Source organism: Bubalus bubalis, chromosome 18 (assembly GCF_019923935.1).
Source record: "Bubalus bubalis isolate 160015118507 breed Murrah chromosome 18, NDDB_SH_1, whole genome shotgun sequence".
In the NCBI taxonomy this organism is placed as follows: domain Eukaryota; kingdom Metazoa; phylum Chordata; class Mammalia; order Artiodactyla; family Bovidae; genus Bubalus; species Bubalus bubalis.
In genome coordinates, this window is record NC_059174.1 from 34,620,827 (window position 1) to 34,636,767 (window position 15,941).

The 15,941-nt window shown below is 58.0% G+C and overlaps 3 protein-coding genes across 5 annotated transcripts in view; 1 reads left to right on the top strand and 2 right to left on the bottom strand.

Moving 5' to 3' along the window:
* Positions 1–4,069, bottom strand: part of ZDHHC1 (zinc finger DHHC-type containing 1) — a 34,157-nt gene extending 30,088 nt beyond the window's left edge. The window contains exon 1 of the mRNA XM_044932051.2: positions 3,946–4,069. The gene's annotated coding sequence lies outside the window, so the exon portion shown is untranslated. The remainder of the gene's footprint in view (positions 1–3,945) is intronic.
* A 186-nt stretch (positions 4,070–4,255) lies between these two features.
* HSD11B2 (hydroxysteroid 11-beta dehydrogenase 2) lies at positions 4,256–15,797 on the top strand. 2 transcript variants are annotated; one of them, XM_044932055.1, is made up of 7 exons: positions 4,256–4,645; positions 8,038–8,250; positions 8,367–8,552; positions 8,662–8,799; positions 9,003–9,086; positions 13,943–14,064; positions 15,600–15,797. In XM_044932055.1, the coding sequence occupies exons 1-7, from the start codon at positions 4,381–4,383 to the stop codon at positions 15,612–15,614; spliced, it is 1,023 nt and encodes a 340-aa protein (XP_044787990.1). In that variant the 5' UTR covers positions 4,256–4,380; the 3' UTR covers positions 15,615–15,797. The 2 variants fall into 2 exon arrangements, with proteins under 2 accessions (XP_044787990.1, XP_006072106.1); XM_006072044.3 differs by lacking the exons at positions 13,943–14,064; positions 15,600–15,797 and having other exon boundaries at positions 9,003–9,537.
* ATP6V0D1 (ATPase H+ transporting V0 subunit d1) overlaps positions 10,429–15,941 on the bottom strand; it is a 39,207-nt gene continuing 33,694 nt past the window's right edge. For both annotated transcript variants that reach the window (XM_044932054.2, XM_006072037.4), the window contains 5 exons: positions 14,926–15,005; positions 11,617–11,694; positions 11,316–11,492; positions 11,115–11,192; positions 10,429–11,018 (listed from right to left, as the gene is read on the bottom strand). In XM_044932054.2, the coding sequence (XP_044787989.1) occupies positions 10,857–11,018; positions 11,115–11,192; positions 11,316–11,492; positions 11,617–11,694; positions 14,926–15,005 (575 nt within the window). In that variant the 3' untranslated portion in view covers positions 10,429–10,856. The remainder of the gene's footprint in view (positions 11,019–11,114; positions 11,193–11,315; positions 11,493–11,616; positions 11,695–14,925; positions 15,006–15,941) is intronic.

The following is a 15,941-nucleotide window of genomic DNA, read 5'->3' on the forward strand; positions in this document are numbered from 1 at the left end:
GCTTGGAATAGAGCAAGAAGTTTGGAGGCCAGTGCATGGAATGAAGACTGAGGATGAGCTGGGAAGGGTGTGGCTGCCAGAACTAGAGAAGATGATGAGACCAGTTTTGGACATGCTGAGTGTAAGGGGCCTATGGGTGTCCAGGGGAGGCATCCAGGGGCAGCTGGACATGTGGGCCTGGAATTAAGAGTCTTGGCTGGAAAGGAGCGTGGGAGTCACCAACATGCGAGTAGGAAGATGAGCTCATGGTAGGGGAGGGACAGAGCATGAGCCCTCCACAGCCAGAGGTTCACCCACAGGGAAGAGAAGCTTATGAAGGAGGCCGGGAGGGAGAGCCGGACAGGTAGGAGGGAACCCAGTAGCAGTGGCTTTGCAGGTGCCGAAGGGAGAAAGGGCCCAGGGTACAGAGGAGTTAACTGAAAGCAAAGATGTGTCCTTGGTATTTGAGGACTAGACTGTCATTCACTGGTGACCTCTGGCGTGGCCAGGAGCCGAAGCTGACTCAGAGCTAGAGTGGGAGAGAGGAGAGTGAAGATGGTGACTGGAGACAGTTTTCGAGAAATGCAGCCGAGAAAGGGGGCGGGTGTTGTGGGGAGGAGAGCATGAGAACAATGCTTGGGGAAAGGGATACAGGATTGAGTGAGAGAAGTTCTTTATGGTGGTTCCCAGGGGGAGAGGGCAGAGCCAAACTGGGGTGCATGCTGCCAGAAAGGAGCCAGTGGTTAGTTGTTATAGCCACAGTGCCCAGCACAGGGCCAGGCACACAGTAGGAATGCAATACAGGTTTGCTGTCTTTGAGGACGGGGAGGGATGGGGTGTGGAACTTGGGCAAGGGGGTGGCCATTGGCAGGAAGAGGCTCCCCTCTGCCATGGGTGAGCAGAGAGCAGGGCCTCCTTGGGATTCTGCTGCCTCTGAACCTGACCACAGAGGAAGAAAGGGGTGATAGGCAGCGCTTGGCTCCAGAAACACAGTGTGGTAAGAGAACAGAAAGTGAGCTCTTAGAGACTACTACTTGGCAGGCCCCATCCTGGATTTCTGTTCCTCCCATCCTCACATCCGACAGTCACCTTCACTTTATCCCCTTCAGAGCCGTGCCCTCCCCCAAAGGCCAGAAGGTGGTGCCAGTGAGCTGTTGGCCTCAGCTGGAGCCGACTGGAGCCAGACTGCCAGCCCCCAACCCACCTCATGGCCCTCCAGAGCCTGGGGCATGCTGAAGGTTTGGCTCACCAAGTTTCTGATTAAGGAGTTGGGTGGGTGGTGAGGGCAGGGTGAGACTAAGGGAGACTGTGGGTTGAGGGCCTAGAGGTGAGGTGGTTCAGGGGCTCCGCTCCTTCTGGTTGCCCTTCATTCCTCTGCCCCTGCCAACCCTGCCTTATCTGCTGGGGCTCCTGCCCTCTGCTCCTCCTTCTCCTTGGAGGGCCCTGCCAGCCCAGACTCCTGGTTCTGGCAGAGGCTGGTTCTCTGCCCTTGGGCAGGCACAGCCTGGCACCAAGCCTCAGACAGGGCTGGGCCAGCCCCTCCCAGCCATGACTGCCTAAACCACCTTCTTTCTATTTCCAGAATGTCTCCACCTGATGAAAGGTAAGGAGTCAGCTGCTCAGGTGGCCACAGTGGGCTGGAGTATAGATCCTGGGAGGAAGGCCTGGCCTAGGAAGTGGGATGAATTTCTGGGAGAGAAGGGTGTTAAATACAAATGTGGCAGATCATCCACGAGACCCAAACCACACAAGACAAATATTTCTGTCTAAGGTGGCGCAGTGTCCCAGAAGCTGAACTGGAAACATGCCCCACCCATCCTAGCATCCTACACTCCACAACCAAAGACAATTCCCTAAATTCCCCTCTAAGACTCTAAGCAAGTCTGTCTCCCCAACCCACGCTTCCCAGTGGGTCAGAGCCCTTCATGGTTCCTTCCCAGGAGTGCAGGATCTTGTTTCTCAGACTCTGTCCTCACCGTGCTTTCCAACTTCCACTTCCCTACCCTTCTTTAAAAATTTTATGTATTTTGGCTTCGTTGGGTCTTTGTCGCTGTGCACAGGCTTTCTCTGTTATGGTGAGCAGGGGTTGGTCTTTGTTGCGGTGTGGAGGCTTCTCATTGCGGTGGCTTCTCTTGTTGTGGAGCACAGGCTCTAGAGCGCAGGCTCAGTAATTGCAGTACACATGCTTTGTCCCCCCAGTAGCACGTGGAATCTTTCCAGACCAGGGATCAAACCTGCATCCCCTACAGTAGCAGATGGATTCTCAACCAATGGACCACCAGGGAAGTCCTCCAACTCCCTGCCCTTTGACTCCTACTCTGGCAAGCTCTGGTACTACCTGTGTGGCCTTAACCTTGAAGGCTGCCTGAGACCACCCCTCCCCCCACCTCATCCTCTCCTCTACATCCCCTCCACAGTTCCAAGGGACTTAATGGTCTGAAGCTGCAGAAATCACACTCAGACTCTCAGTAGGGTGCTGGGAGGGTGTAGGTCCCACAACCCAGAGTCTACAGCTCATGTTGGGATGCCAGGTCAAGGTTGCTGTGTCCACCTGTGAGACTAGGCCACAGGTTCAGAACGATAGGAGTCAGCACATTTTGGAAAATGAATGTTTCCGTGAGTTTCCAAAAAATGATGCAGACCAAGGGAGTCACCAAAAACACACACATACACAAATGGACTTACATGCATATACAGGGTCATGGCATGGGGAGAGACATGTCATTTGTGTATGGACAAGCTATGGAGTCCATGGACAGAGTGTACACAAATATAGGAATACACAGGTACACAAGGTCATGTACCCAGGGTCAGACACACATACCCTCCCCAGCCCTGCCTCCCAGGGCCAGGGCTAACTTGTCATCCATACTTAAACAGTAGGAGGAGGAAGAAGTAGAAGCTCAGAAGTGGCTCTGGAAAGGACCTCTTAAGTGGGTCTGTCTCCCTGCTCCTCCTTGAGATGCCCCTGGCTCACCAGGGGGCCATGCCTGGGTGGCAGAGAAGGCTTCGAGGAGGCATTGCTTTGAAGCCCTGGCACAGAACCTGAGCATCTAAGATAGAGAATGGGCAACATAATTGGGAGGGGTCCATGAGCCCCCCAGGACCTAGTATGGACATAGATGAGGCACTGGGCAAGGGCTCAGAAGAAGCAGGGACCCCCTGTACCATGGGCTGACCTACTGGCCTCAGCACAGCACCTGGCAGTGAGGTGCTGGCACCACTTCCCTGTGCTGGCAGAGCCTGGTATGGATGCCAAGCACAGGGTGCCAGACATGGGGGTGGGCAGAGTGGGGGCCCAAAGGGCCACACACAAACACAGACCTTCATACACACAGGCAGGGAAATGCACCCACACTCACTTACTTTATACCCTGGGGGATCCTGGGAGCAGGGCAGGGATCACCCTGTCCGAGAGGCTGCCCTCACTGACTTCCCCGGGTGTCCCCATTGGCCTGGCTCTTGGGGTCCCTGGGGTTGGAGAGTGGGCTGGAGTTAATGGGAGGCCTAGATGCTTCCTCAGAACCCCCCTCCACACACCCGGGCCCACACACATACACTTGTGTGGCAGGAGGACGGGGGCAGGGGGGAGGGATTGTGTGGGGGGTAGATTGTGGGGAGGAGGTTGCTGCAAACCCAGGGCTGGAAAGTGGAAGGAAGTGGGGGGGATTGCGGGGCAGAGACTCCCAAGAATCTGGTCTGTTACCCTGCTCCACCCAGCCCCCAGCCCCAAATCGGTCGGTAGCCGCAGGTAGCTTAGGTATGAGCGTGTGTGCTAGGCACCTGCGGCCGCTCAAGGCGTGGTGCGTACGCCGGCGTTGGCCTAGGCTGCCGGGTGAGGGCGGGCTGGTTCCCCGAGGTGTTCTGGCAGGCACGCTGGCCGCGGAGGTGCGGTCAATGTGAGGATGGAGGTTGCGTGTGTCCTCTGGTGTCCCGATCAAGTGTGAGCTGTGCATGTGCGCTCACCTGGCAGTCGTGGCTCAGCGGACCAGCGCAGGAGTGAGCGCATGCGGGGCACTAGGGCTAGACCTACCGCACCTCTCCTGGGCACGGCCAGCGGCGAGTTGAGCAGTTGAGCAGCAACTTTGGGACTTGGTTCCGGCTTCTTCGAAAGCTGATCTGACCGCGGGGGCGGGGCAGAGGGCGGGAGGTAGAGGTGGGGGCACCTGCCCGGCAAGGGGTGCGGGCAGAGAAGTAAAGGAAAGCCCCGCCCCTTCCCCGCCTCCGTTCCGCCCTCGCCCCCGCCCCCGGGGCTCTTTAAAAGCTCGGCCCGAGGGCGAACAGAGAAAGCGAGTATTCCCTCCCGCCCCTGGCTGGTGTCCTGCTGCACCCCGCGTCCCAGCCCCGAGTCCCAATCCCTGCTCTTCAGCCCAGTCCCTGCCCCGCCCCGGCCCGGCCGCCATGGAAAGCTGGCCCTGGCCGTCGGGCGGCGCCTGGCTGCTCGTGGCTGCCCGTGCGCTACTGCAGCTGCTGCGCGCAGACCTGCGTCTGGGCCGCCCGCTGCTGGCGGCGCTGGCGCTGCTGGCCGCGCTCGACTGGCTGTGCCAGCGCCTGCTACCCCCGCTGGCCGCAGTTGCCGTGTTGGCCGCCACCGGCTGGATCGTGTTGTCCCGCCTGGCGCGCCCGCAGCGCCTGCCCGTGGCGACTCGCGCGGTGCTCATCACCGGTGAGTGCGCGGGGCGCGGAGCGCGGCGACTCCCGGTTCGAGGGCGGGACCGGACACCCAGAGGGCTCCCTGTGGGCATGCCACGGCAACGCGGGACCCCCAGCCGAGAAGTGGGGAAGCCCCTCTCCCTTGGGTTCAGGGAGCCAGCCAAGTAGGGAGCGCAGGGCACCTCCCCAAGTCCGGGTTGACTACCTACGGCTTGGGGAGTGTTGAAGGGAAAAGGAGGCAGGGAGTGGGCAGGTGCGCAGGGGAGACTGCGAAAGCAACCTCCTGGAGCTTGGGGTTTATGCTATGTCCCTCTCCAAGACAGCAGGCTTCCGACAGAGGACACTGCTCTGAGGGACTTCAGAGAATCCTCACCCCTTGAACTCTGCCTAACACCCCCACGTGGGAGGTCCTGTCTCTTCCCTGGGACCAGGAGGAATAGGCTTAAATGGAGAGTTGGGACCCGCTTCTCCCAATTGGCTCCTTGGAATTCAGAAAAGCTGGAGGTCATCATGAGGGACAGCTGGACATTCAGCCACCTCTCAGATCCCGCCACCCAGACCCAAACTGTGAAGGAGTTGTCCGGAGTTTGCACTCATTTGCACCACCATTCTTCCTGGTCCTCTGTGCCTGGGAAGGAGGTGAGGTCTTAGAGAGCTGGGCTCAGGTGCTTCTGGCCACCTTGTTGAGCTCTCTTTGTCTGGAACAAGGTATAAATCTATCACTAGAAGGAGGGGAGGAGGAGCTGAGACCTAGAAGTGGAGAGGGAGAGAAAAGTCAGTGGGCACTACTGTATAGGACACTACTGGCTCTAGTATTGGGGAGGGGGAGCCTGGTCTCTCCCCTAACCCCATGGCTTTGGACAGGTGCTCGGAGTTCTGCTCTCTTGCACTGGTGAGTGGCTTCTCAGAGACCTCAGTCCAGTAGGGGGCCCTGCATGATCAGACGAAGCTGGGGAAACTTCCCAGAGGAGGCCATCCTTGAGCTGGGCCTCAGAAGATAGGTGGAGATAGGTAAGAGTGTGGAAGGTGTTTTGGATCAGACAAAGGGTGTGGGACAGAGGCTTGAGGCAGGAATGAGCAGTCTGGCTGCTGAGATGTGGTGAGACAAGCATTTGTTTCCTTGGAAGGGGCCTCGAATGCCCAGCAAGAAGCCAGAATGTACTGAGGTGAAGGTAGCAGGAGGGTTTGAGCTTCAGTAAAGATGGTGGAGATAGAGGATGGCTCAGGCTGGGTGGGAGAGATGTGAGTTCAGGGTAGAGTGAGAAGGTTCAAGGGACCCCAGTTTTAGTGGTTTGAGGAAGGAGAGATGACAGACTTCCTAATATGAAAGCAAAGAGCTTCTGCCCCCAAGGACAGGGCAGCTCCCCTCCTGCCTTCTAATTAGTGAGTTCCGCCTCTTCAAGACCCAGGCCTTCTTCAGATGCTAGTGCCCCAGGCAGTCTTTCCTGGGATCTCACCTCAGGTCCTTGTGCCACTACTGTTACATCTCCTAGCCTTGAGCTTGAGAGTGAGGTAAGACTGAGTCTTCCTTCAGTTCTGGCTGCAAAGTCCCGCAATGGAGGAGGGGAAGCAGACTGCCCAACCCACCCCATCTAAACATCGAGAGTTGACCTCCAAGCTTCCCAATGCCCCTAAACTCTGGGGTTTCTTCACTCACTACTACTGACTGCAGTACAAGTAGGTGACCAGGCCCTGCCTCACTTGCTAGGAACACTGTGCCTTGAGCCTGCCAGAGCTGCCACACACCCCTCCCTGGGAATGCTCCTGAGAACCCCTAGCCGAGGCTACTTGGGGAGCTCAGCCCTGGGGTCAGGGTTTGGGTCAAGTGGCTGGGTGCTTTGTGTGCACATCTGTGCACTTCTGGGCAGTATGGGTCTCATGGGAGTGAGCCATTGTTGTTCACGCCTCTCTGCAGGTAGGTTGGAGGTATGCGTAGGTTTCTGAGTGTGTACAGGTAAGCAAGAGGGTATGAAAGATGTGGGTGATTTTGTTGGGACCTCAGAGCTGAGGTTCTGGGAGGCCTTAGTTTCCCTGTGAAGGGCTTGTCTGCTGTGGAAGGGAGCTTAGGCAAGTGGGGACACACACACGTTCTCACTCCCCTCCTCCAGCCAGACTTGCCCAGGAAGTACCCCTCAGCTGGGGCTGGCTAGTGGGCTCCCAGCTACACAAAGCCCAGCTTGCAGTCCCCCAGCTTTGTTTTCTCCCTCAACAGAGAGAACGGGGTGGGGGGGGGGGGGGCTGAACCACTTTGTAACCTCTGATCAGCAGGACCACCATGGGGGCAGGCTCTAAAGAGCTTCCTTCCTCCCTGGTCACCCCCTTCCCCACACCCCCTCTTGTTGACCACCCAAGGAGCTGGATTGGAATGGGAACAATCAAAGGAGCCGGGGTTTATTAGACCCCTACACTGGCTCTGCCTCATGGTTTATCTCTCTGCATACCAAAACCAGGAAATTAAGCCTCCAAGAGTGGTAACTGACCTCAGATCACATTTGATGGATGTGGGAAGGGATTCTAATGCAGGTCTGTTTTTGTCTTCATCCACTGTGACCCTGTCCTGGGGGCAAGTTATTTGAGGCTCAGAGAATGTCCCAGTGTTGCCATTCCCTGGAATTCCAAGGGTCAAGCATGAGGTGGGGATGGGCCTCCAGCCTGCCTGGAGCCTGGAACAATAGTAGAGGGTGCTGAACTGGAAAGGAAGGGGGAGCTCAGGTGGTACAGGGCCTAGATGATGGGAACAGAGCACGTTGGCTTTATCCTAAGGGCCCTGGGGAGCCTTGGAGAGGTTTTCAGAAGCAGAGGGTATTGTCATTTTGGGAAGGATCCCTCGGGCTACTTAGGCAGAGAATGGATTCAAGGGGGCAAGGTGGGACAGAACGAAAAAAGGGGGCTGCTTCAGTGTCCAGGTAAGAGGAAGAATGCTGGGCAAGGGCAGTGAGAAAGGAAGGGAGGCTAGGGAGTCATATCTGCATATGCGAGCTGAGGCCTGATCTCAAGCAGACAGAAGGACATCAGGGCTGAGGCTGGGTCTCAGCTGGGACTGGCTGACCTACCAACAGAGTCCTGACCTTACTGTGTGCCAGCTGAGTGACTTTGGGGGAAGCAACATAGCATTACTAGGTCTCAGTTTCCTCATCTGTAAAGTGGGGATCATAAGCTACGTTTGATAGGGTAGCTCTGAGGGGTCGGGGAGATGACAGCTGTGAAAGACTTAGTCCTCAGGAGCTCAGCTAGAGGGTCCAAGCCTCCCAGAGATGGGCCTAGGAAGGGAGGCCCATCACTGCTGATGCTGTGAAGTCGGGAGTCGGAAGCCTGGATCCCATCCCGGCCATGGTGACCCTGGGTTGTCTCAGGCTGAACTGGGCCATAGTGGAGTTCACTGGCTGGCCATCCTTCCCTGACCAGGCTGTGACTCTGGTTTTGGCAACGCGACGGCCAAGAAGCTTGACGCCATGGGCTTCACAGTGTTGGCCACCGTGTTGGATCTGAATAGCCCTGGGGCCCTAGAGCTGCGTGCCTGCTGTTCTTCTCGTCTGAAGCTGCTGCAGATGGACCTGACCAAGCCAGCAGACATTAGCCGTGTGCTGGAGTTCACCAAGGTCCACACCGCCAGCACAGGTCAGTAGGCTCAACTTCGCCAGGAAAGGGCGTAGCTGGGCAGATGTGAGGGGACCGGGATTGGAGGTGTGCTGCGGGACTGACCTGCAGCTTCCCTCCTGGCTCCATGCCCTCAGGTCTGTGGGGCCTGGTCAACAACGCGGGCCAGAACATCTTTGTGGCAGATGCAGAGCTGTGTCCAGTGGCCACTTTCCGCACCTGCATGGAGGTGAACTTCTTTGGTGCACTAGAGATGACCAAAGGCCTCTTGCCACTGCTGCGTCGTTCGAGTGGTCGAATTGTGACCGTGAGCAGCCCAGCAGGTGAGGGTCCTCCCGCACTGGAGCAGAAAAGATGCCTCTGCTGGGCGGGGAGAGATACTGGAGTCCCCGGCCCAGGCTGAGGCATCCCCCACTCCCAATCCATCCCCAGGAGACATGCCATTTCCATGCTTGGCTGCCTATGGGACCTCCAAAGCAGCCTTGGCATTGCTCATGGGCAATTTTAGCTGTGAACTTCTGCCCTGGGGTGTCAAGGTCAGCATCATCCAGCCTGCCTGCTTCAAGACAGGTGAGGCTCAGGGATTTGGGGGTGAGGCCTGTGGGGGGAGAGGAGGAAGGCAGGGTGGGTGTGGTCTTCTCTGGAGTGGGATTGGGTCTGAGGAATGGGCGTGACTTTGGCTGGGGGCAGGTCTCAGGTTGTGAGTTAGAGAACTGGGTCTGGCTTTAGCCTCCCTCACTGACCCCACTCTGGCCTTGGCACTCCTTCCGCAGAGTCAGTGAAGGACGTGCACCAGTGGGAAGAGCGCAAGCAGCAGCTGCTGGCCACCCTGCCTCAAGAGCTGCTGCAGGCCTATGGTGAGGACTACATCGAGCACTTGAATGGGCAGTTCCTGCACTCTCTGAGCCAGGCCCTGCCAGACCTCAGCCCGGTGGTAGATGCCATCACCGATGCGCTGCTGGCGGCCCAGCCACGCCGCCGCTATTACCCAGGTCATGGCCTGGGGCTCATATACTTCATCCACTACTACCTGCCCGAGGGTCTGCGGCAGCGTTTCCTGCAGTCCTTCTTCATCAGTCCCTATGTGCCGAGAGCACTACAGGCTGGCCAGCCTGGCCTTACCTCTGCCTGGGACATAGCCCAGGACCAAGGCCCTAGACTGGACCCTTCTCCCACTGCCCAGTGAGCAGGTCACACGTAGAGCAGCTCCAGCAGAGGAGGTTCCTTGTGCCCTTGCTCCTCCTCCAGGTATTCTGACCCCCAAGGTCTGCCCTAGAGCCTGGCCCAAAGGACCCCACCCCATGCACTGCCGATGCCACAGGCCAGGCCTGGTGAGGTGAAGGCTTTTCAGTGAACCTCTGGGCCTCTCCTGCTTCATGAGCCCAAACAGACCCTCCTGGGCACAAGGCTCCACCATGCAGCTTGCAGAACCCAGCTGGATGGGGAGTTTAGTTCAAGGCTTAACTAGAGCCTTAGCCAGGATCCTACAGGCAGTGCCTCTGCAAACTAAGGCGAGATTAGGTAGGTTGGGGACCCCCTCAGGATTATTTCTTGGCACCAGTGCCTCAGTGCTGTGATTTGAAGGGTGAACCCTGTTTCTTGACTGGCTCAAGGATTAGGGCCCTGACCACCCACCCCAAGCCCCCCAAGCCACAGGGAGGCTACATACTCACCTTACTGCCACTTTTTGAATAAAGACAAATTTTTATTTCTCCTAGAATGGGGGAGATGCTCTGTTTGCCTAGGTGACAGGCTGTGGCCGTGTGACAGACTGGAAACTGCCTGGGCAACCCCCGGGGCTCAGCATAGGGGCCAAGGCTCTGGGCACAGGACCTGGTTTACATCCAACCCCCTTCAGTGACCTTGGGCAGATCACGTATCCATAGGTTTCCTCAGCATGAAAGGGGGGTAATGACCCCAGCCCAGGGAGTTGTGGTGCTCAGTGAAGCAAACAGGGAGCCCTGGGGGCCCTCCAGAGTCAGAAGCCCACTCCATGAGCCTGTCGGAGCCTCCAGCAGAGAAAGGGGCCACCTGCCACCGACCTGCCCCGAGGAGCCTGGCTGCACAGGGACAAGGCCAGCCGAGGGCTGCCACCTGAGGAAGGGAGGTAGAAAGCTTAGGTGGGGGTGGGCTCAGCAGGCCTGAGGCAAGTTGGGGATCTGGGAGAGGCGCCAGGGCCCAAAGGAGACAGAAGACAGCTGGGCTTAGAGAAGTTTTTATTATCTTGGAAGGGCAGAGCTACTCCATTTCCCAAGAACACACATACTTTATCCTGGCCATGGCTCTGGGGGGCCCACTGAGGGAAGAGAAGTTTTACGCTCCCCCCAGGTTTTCTCGGGTTAGGGAGGGACACAAAAGTGACCACATGCTTCTCAGACACGTCAGCAGCTGTAAACACAGGGCTGAGGGGGCCTCCTTGCTCTGGAGGTGGGGGCTTGGTCCATTCTTGGTGTGGGAGCAGGTGCCCAGCCCCCCTGCAGGCCCAAGAGCAGTCTCGGAGAGGGTCAGGGAGGCAGGGCAGCCACGGGGACAGCGTGCTCCCCCAGGGCAAGTGGGTGAGCTGTGAGCTTTGTCACAGCACACGGACACACATGTACACATGCACTGGGGAGCCTTGGTCCAGGGTGCTAGAAGATAGGGATGTAGTTGTCGATCTTGGCCCGGTGGCGTTGGGCGATGCACTCGGCAATCCACACGATGTTGCGACACTCCTGTTCCTTGAGCTTCACAAAGGCGTAGAAAACACCAAAGTGGAACTGGTTCAGAAAGGCCAACTTGTTCAGTTTCACCTGCAGACACAGGAAGGAGTGGTGTGCAAGGGGCTGGGACCAGAGTCAGGCCTGGGCCGCCAACCCTTCCCTTCGACAAGCAGACCCAGCACTCACCTCGTGCTCGAAGAATCGGTCCTCCAGGGTCTTGTCTCCAGGGTTGCTGCCCGCACCTTCGAAAAGCAGCTTGTACTCCTGACGCAGGAGAGCGGGGGCGGGGCGTGGGGGGAAGGGAAGCATTAGCACGAGGGCGCTGTTGGGTGTGGGGTGGGGATGTGGGTGCCAACAGGCCTGCCCCCTGCCCCACAGGGCACTCACCGGGTAGTAGTCGGCCACGTTCTTGACCTGCTCATAGTCGTCGGCTCGAGCCAGCTGGGCCAGGCCCTCTGGGTAGAGCCGTCCACAGTGCGGGAAGAGCTTGGCACGGTCCTCCTTGGACAGCTCTGTGCCGAAGGAGTTAATGGTGATGATGAAGGCGCGGCGGTCTGCTTCAAACTGTGGGGCCAGTGCACAGATGCCGGAGAGAGAGAATGGGAGGGAGGCAGTAGTCAGTCAGTTATCAGGGCTTCCCCATGCCAGGGACAGGGCACCAGCAGGTGGGACGGGGGCAGGCACTCACCTCCAGGATAGGGCACATGGCATCGGCCGTGGTCCCGCCCAGCAGGGTGCAGAACTTGTAGAAGGACTCCAGGTAGGCCTGTGCAGGGCATAGGGCTCAATCAGCCTAGGCAGGGAGACTCGAGGCCGGCCTGCCAGGCTTCCCCCCGACAGTTCCTTTCTTCCCTCCCCAGCTCCTTTCATCATTAATCCAAATGTACCCCTGGACTTGGCAGGGCAGCCCCCATGTCAGAGCCCCCAAAACAGCCACAAATTTTCACTGGGCATCAGCCAAGCAGCAGTAGCCTGCTGCCTCCCCCACCCAGCAGCGACAGAGCAATTTCTGACCCACTGCCTGCCTCATGGTGTGGTGCCCCTCACACCCTCATCCCACAGAGGATCGGGCTCAGAGAGGGGCCCTGTCTTGCCCCTGCTTCTCTGCCTGCCTTTTCTCCAAATCTCCCCTCAGCCTCAGAAAATCACGTGTTGATAGGCTAGTGAAGAATGGTGACTCCTTAGAGTTCATGGAGAGGGCCTGGACTGGGTGCCCCAGCCTCTCTCAGCACCCCACCTTAAAGAGCACCTCCTCCTCTTCCCATGCCCTAGGCAGTCACACAGCAGGAACCAGATTGTCAACCCAGCTCCTGCTGAGGGATGGTTATTGACTGCGCGGACGTCAGCCCTGCAGTGCGATAGCTGGACACTCGGGCTGCCAGCGGGAACAAGCACTTGCTGCCCAGGCAAATTGGATCTGCCGGGCGTAAGGAGAAGGCAGGTCAGCCCAGGCCTCAGGTCCCTCCAAGGACTAACTCCTGAGACCAGCCAGACCCAGGCTTCCTTCCCTGAACCTCTTCGTGTCAAGGAAGGGGGGCAGAGTCTCATGACCTCTGGGGAGCTTCCTCTACTCAGATCCTCCAGGGTCCCAGCTGGTGGCACAGCCACAGGGACTCTGGCTCCACAGGCTTCTGAGCTGGGGGTGAGAGCTGGGGAGGCAGGGGAAGCTTTCTGTGTGGAGGTCTGCCCTCCAAGCTGCAGAGAACATTCCGCCCACTGTATGATGTGGGCATGGGTTCTACTGGCCTAAGAGAGGAGGTGAGAATGAGACCCAGGAGTCCATGAGCCCAGGCCAAACCTGGCCAGCAGCACTGGGCAAGCTGGGCTCAGGGGAAAACCCGAGGGGACCACTGAGTCACAGGAAACAAAACTCTAGAACCAGTCAGGGAGTAAGCAGCTTGGTAAGGGAGAGTGGACCCCAGCAGAGCAGAGGACTTGGGTGATAGAAATAGCTGCCAATCCTACCATGGATTAGTGGCACTGGTCTCCCCTGGGACCATCCCCAGCCATCTCCTTTCCTATGACCAGCCAACATGGGTGTGTCCAAGTCTTAGGCCTGTCCCAGAGGGGACTGCAGTTCCTCTCTGTGGGGGAATCCACCAGCCTTTGCTGAGCTGGGCTGACTCTGAAAAGACTAACCCCAGGGTGGTGGAGGCTGGTGGAATAGACCCAGACTTTCTTCTGGAGGCTGAGCAGCTGAAGAAAACTGGCAAGACCCCAAAGGCCCAAGTACCAAGGTCACCTTCCCACCCCAACCCTGTCCCCTGGCGTCTGCCAGCCCATGTCTGCTGCACCAGCTGCCTACAGTTCCCACCCGCTACTGGGGGTCTGCCTAATCTCCCATCTGTGGCTACTGGGCTGGGACATGGCCTGACAGGCGGGCCTGGCATGGCGCCCATAGCATTGGGTCGGTGTTTACAAGCTGGTGCCCAGGCAGCCCTCGCCAGTGACTCCAGCTAGAACCAGTCAGGCCCGGTGAGGGCATGGGTGAGGCTGAGGGGACAGCCTTACCCACCCCTCACCCTGCCTCAGGGCAGGGAACCCGGCAAGGAGCCAGGAGCACTGCAGGGGGGGGGAGGGGTTGTGAACACTAACACACAAGAGCCAGCTCTCATGCCTGCCTCACGCTCCCCATCTCCCCATTAGCAGAGGAGAGCACTTGCTTTGCAGACAGGCTGAGCCAGGTGCAACGCACAGTGCTGCCCAGGGTCTAGCAAGTGGCTGTGGCTTCAGGCAGCCTACCCCACTTTTCTGAGCCCTCAATCTCCTCTTACAACTGGCATACTGATGCCTACCTAGCTCCCAGAGCAGCCCCAAGTACTACAGAAGCCAACAGCCTTCCTGCCTCTCATCTCATCCCCTCTAGTCTGTCTGCCAAACTCTGATGATACTCTGCCCTGCTAAAAATCCTCGCTGGCTGACCCTGCCCTACAGGGTAAAAGTCAAACTTCTGGCCTGGCATTCAAGGCCCTGGGGCACCTGATCCTGTGCTTGACTTGATCCTTTCTTTCCAGGTCTATCTCCCACTGTCCAGCCGGAACCGGCACTTCCACAGCGAACTGCCTGCCACTTGGCTCGTGTTCCACACTGGCTTCTGCATGTACTGGTCCTGTGCCTTCACTACTACAACCTCCAGGTGGGCCCTTCACCCACCTGCACACTTGCCCTGCCCTCTGGCCCAGACCCCTGCAGCGAGACTAGAGGGCGTGGGCTCAGGCTGCCACTGTCTTGGCCACCTAGTTCCAAGTAGGGAAGGAGAAGAGCCTCATTGTAAAGATCTAAAAGACAGATGTTCTCAGGATTAGGTCAGCAGGGCTGTCAGCAAGTGTTCCTTATCTTCAGGCCCCCTTCAGGGCCTGCCCACTGCTGACCCATCAGAGGTCCTCACTATGGTCAGAGCTCAGTCTGCCCCAAACGGTCCTCACTGGTCCCTGGCCAGCACACTTCCCTGGCTCCCAAGCCTGCTCCTAACCTCTTTGAGCCGGGGCAGTGCTGACCCAGGAATCCCAAGCCCACTCTATTTTCAGGGGTCATCAGCTTGTGCACAGCCTGATGGGAAGCAGAAGGTGGGTAGTGTTGAAGATGGTGGCACGTGGCACCAGCCCTAGACCTGGGAAACAGAGGGACGCAGGGACCTGGCCACACCTGGCTGGGTCCCTCTCCCACCATGCTCAGGTGCTCCTTGCGGGCAACAGTACAGGTGGGGTGAGCCTGAGAGTTATGGCCTGGGTGGTGGCCAGTAAACCTCCTGGATGCAGGGGGAGTGGCAATCCAGGAGTGCTAGCCATTCCTGCCGATTTTATCTGGGCCCAAGGAATGGAAAACCTGTTCCATGCAGTTTTGCGCCAGTCACGGGAGCCAGAAAGTGAGCAGATAAGCCCCTGGGAAAGGAGCCCATGTAACTGCGTCCTGTCCCAGCACCCAATAATCACCAGCCCACCATGCCCACTGCCCCACCAACCTACTTCACCACCACCATCGGGCCCGGGGGCACTACCTTGTAGAGCGTGTTGCGGATGATCTCGATGTTCATCTCGTCGAGGTCCTGCTCTGAGATGCAGTCCTGGAAAAAAGCCGCTGGGGAGGAGAGACATGGTATGAGGGGTGGGCTAGCGGACTCTCAGCCTAGGCAAGAATCCTGCTGATGCTCAACTCCCCCTGCAGGGCACCGAGGACCCCTGCCACAAGGCCCATCTGGCTGGGAAGTTGGGGGTGGGGGGGCGCACCAACCTGGCCTAGACTATTGCCTTAGAAGTGACCGAAGCCATACTCCAGGCCATGTATACTGACCTGAGTTCTCCTGCCTTCTTGCTACTAAAATTTATTTATAAAGGAGGCGGCCGGCCATAACATGATCTAATCGCCTCTGGGCAGACCCAAGCTCAGATCATGCCAAAGACAGGCTTGCATAAGAGGCTGTGACATCCTCCCTTCTCCAGGGGCAGCTGTGGATACAGGGCCTGGCGCCCACTTCTCTGCATCTCCCAGGAGGGCCTGGGGCCCACATGTGGAAAATCCTTTTCCTCAGAACAAGGCCTGAGTATGACAGCTGGGTGAGCAGGGACCAGGGACCCAGGGAACCATTTTAGGGCTGGCATTAGAGGCCAAAGCAGAAGAGAGCCCTTTGATCTCCAGGGAGCTCATGGACTGACTGGTCTGTTTCTTCTTTAGAGATGGAGAAACTGAAGAAGCCAGCAACAGCCTAGAACTAGCTCAGAGTTATCATGAGAGGTAAGATATTGAGTAGATAAGGCCAAGCAGGTAAGGCCTATGCCTCTTAGTGCAGGACCAAGTGCAGCTTTGGGCCCAGCTGTACAATCCTGGCAGCTTCCAGGAGGTGGTGTCCTGGGGACTAGCATGCTGGCTATGAAGACACTAGTTGGCGATAGCCTTAGTGCCTCTCTCCAGCCCCACTCCAAGGCAGGCAGGAGCCAGTGCTGCCTGGGGGGGGGCCTGCAGGAAGCTCCCGGTTCCCCTTCCTTTCTTGGCTTCTGACATGAACTCTGCATCCTG

Excerpts from the sequence above, each read along its gene's own strand:
- HSD11B2 (XM_006072044.3), top strand. The coding sequence starts at position 4,381 with ATGGAAAGCTGGCCCTGGCCGTCGGGCGGCGCCTGGCTGCTCGTGGCT. Across the intron at positions 4,646-8,037 it reads TCGCGCGGTGCTCATCACCG|GCTGTGACTCTGGTTTTGGC; the intron begins GTGAGTGCGCGG and ends TTCCCTGACCAG. Across the intron at positions 8,553-8,661 it reads GACCGTGAGCAGCCCAGCAG|GAGACATGCCATTTCCATGC; the intron begins GTGAGGGTCCTC and ends ATCCATCCCCAG.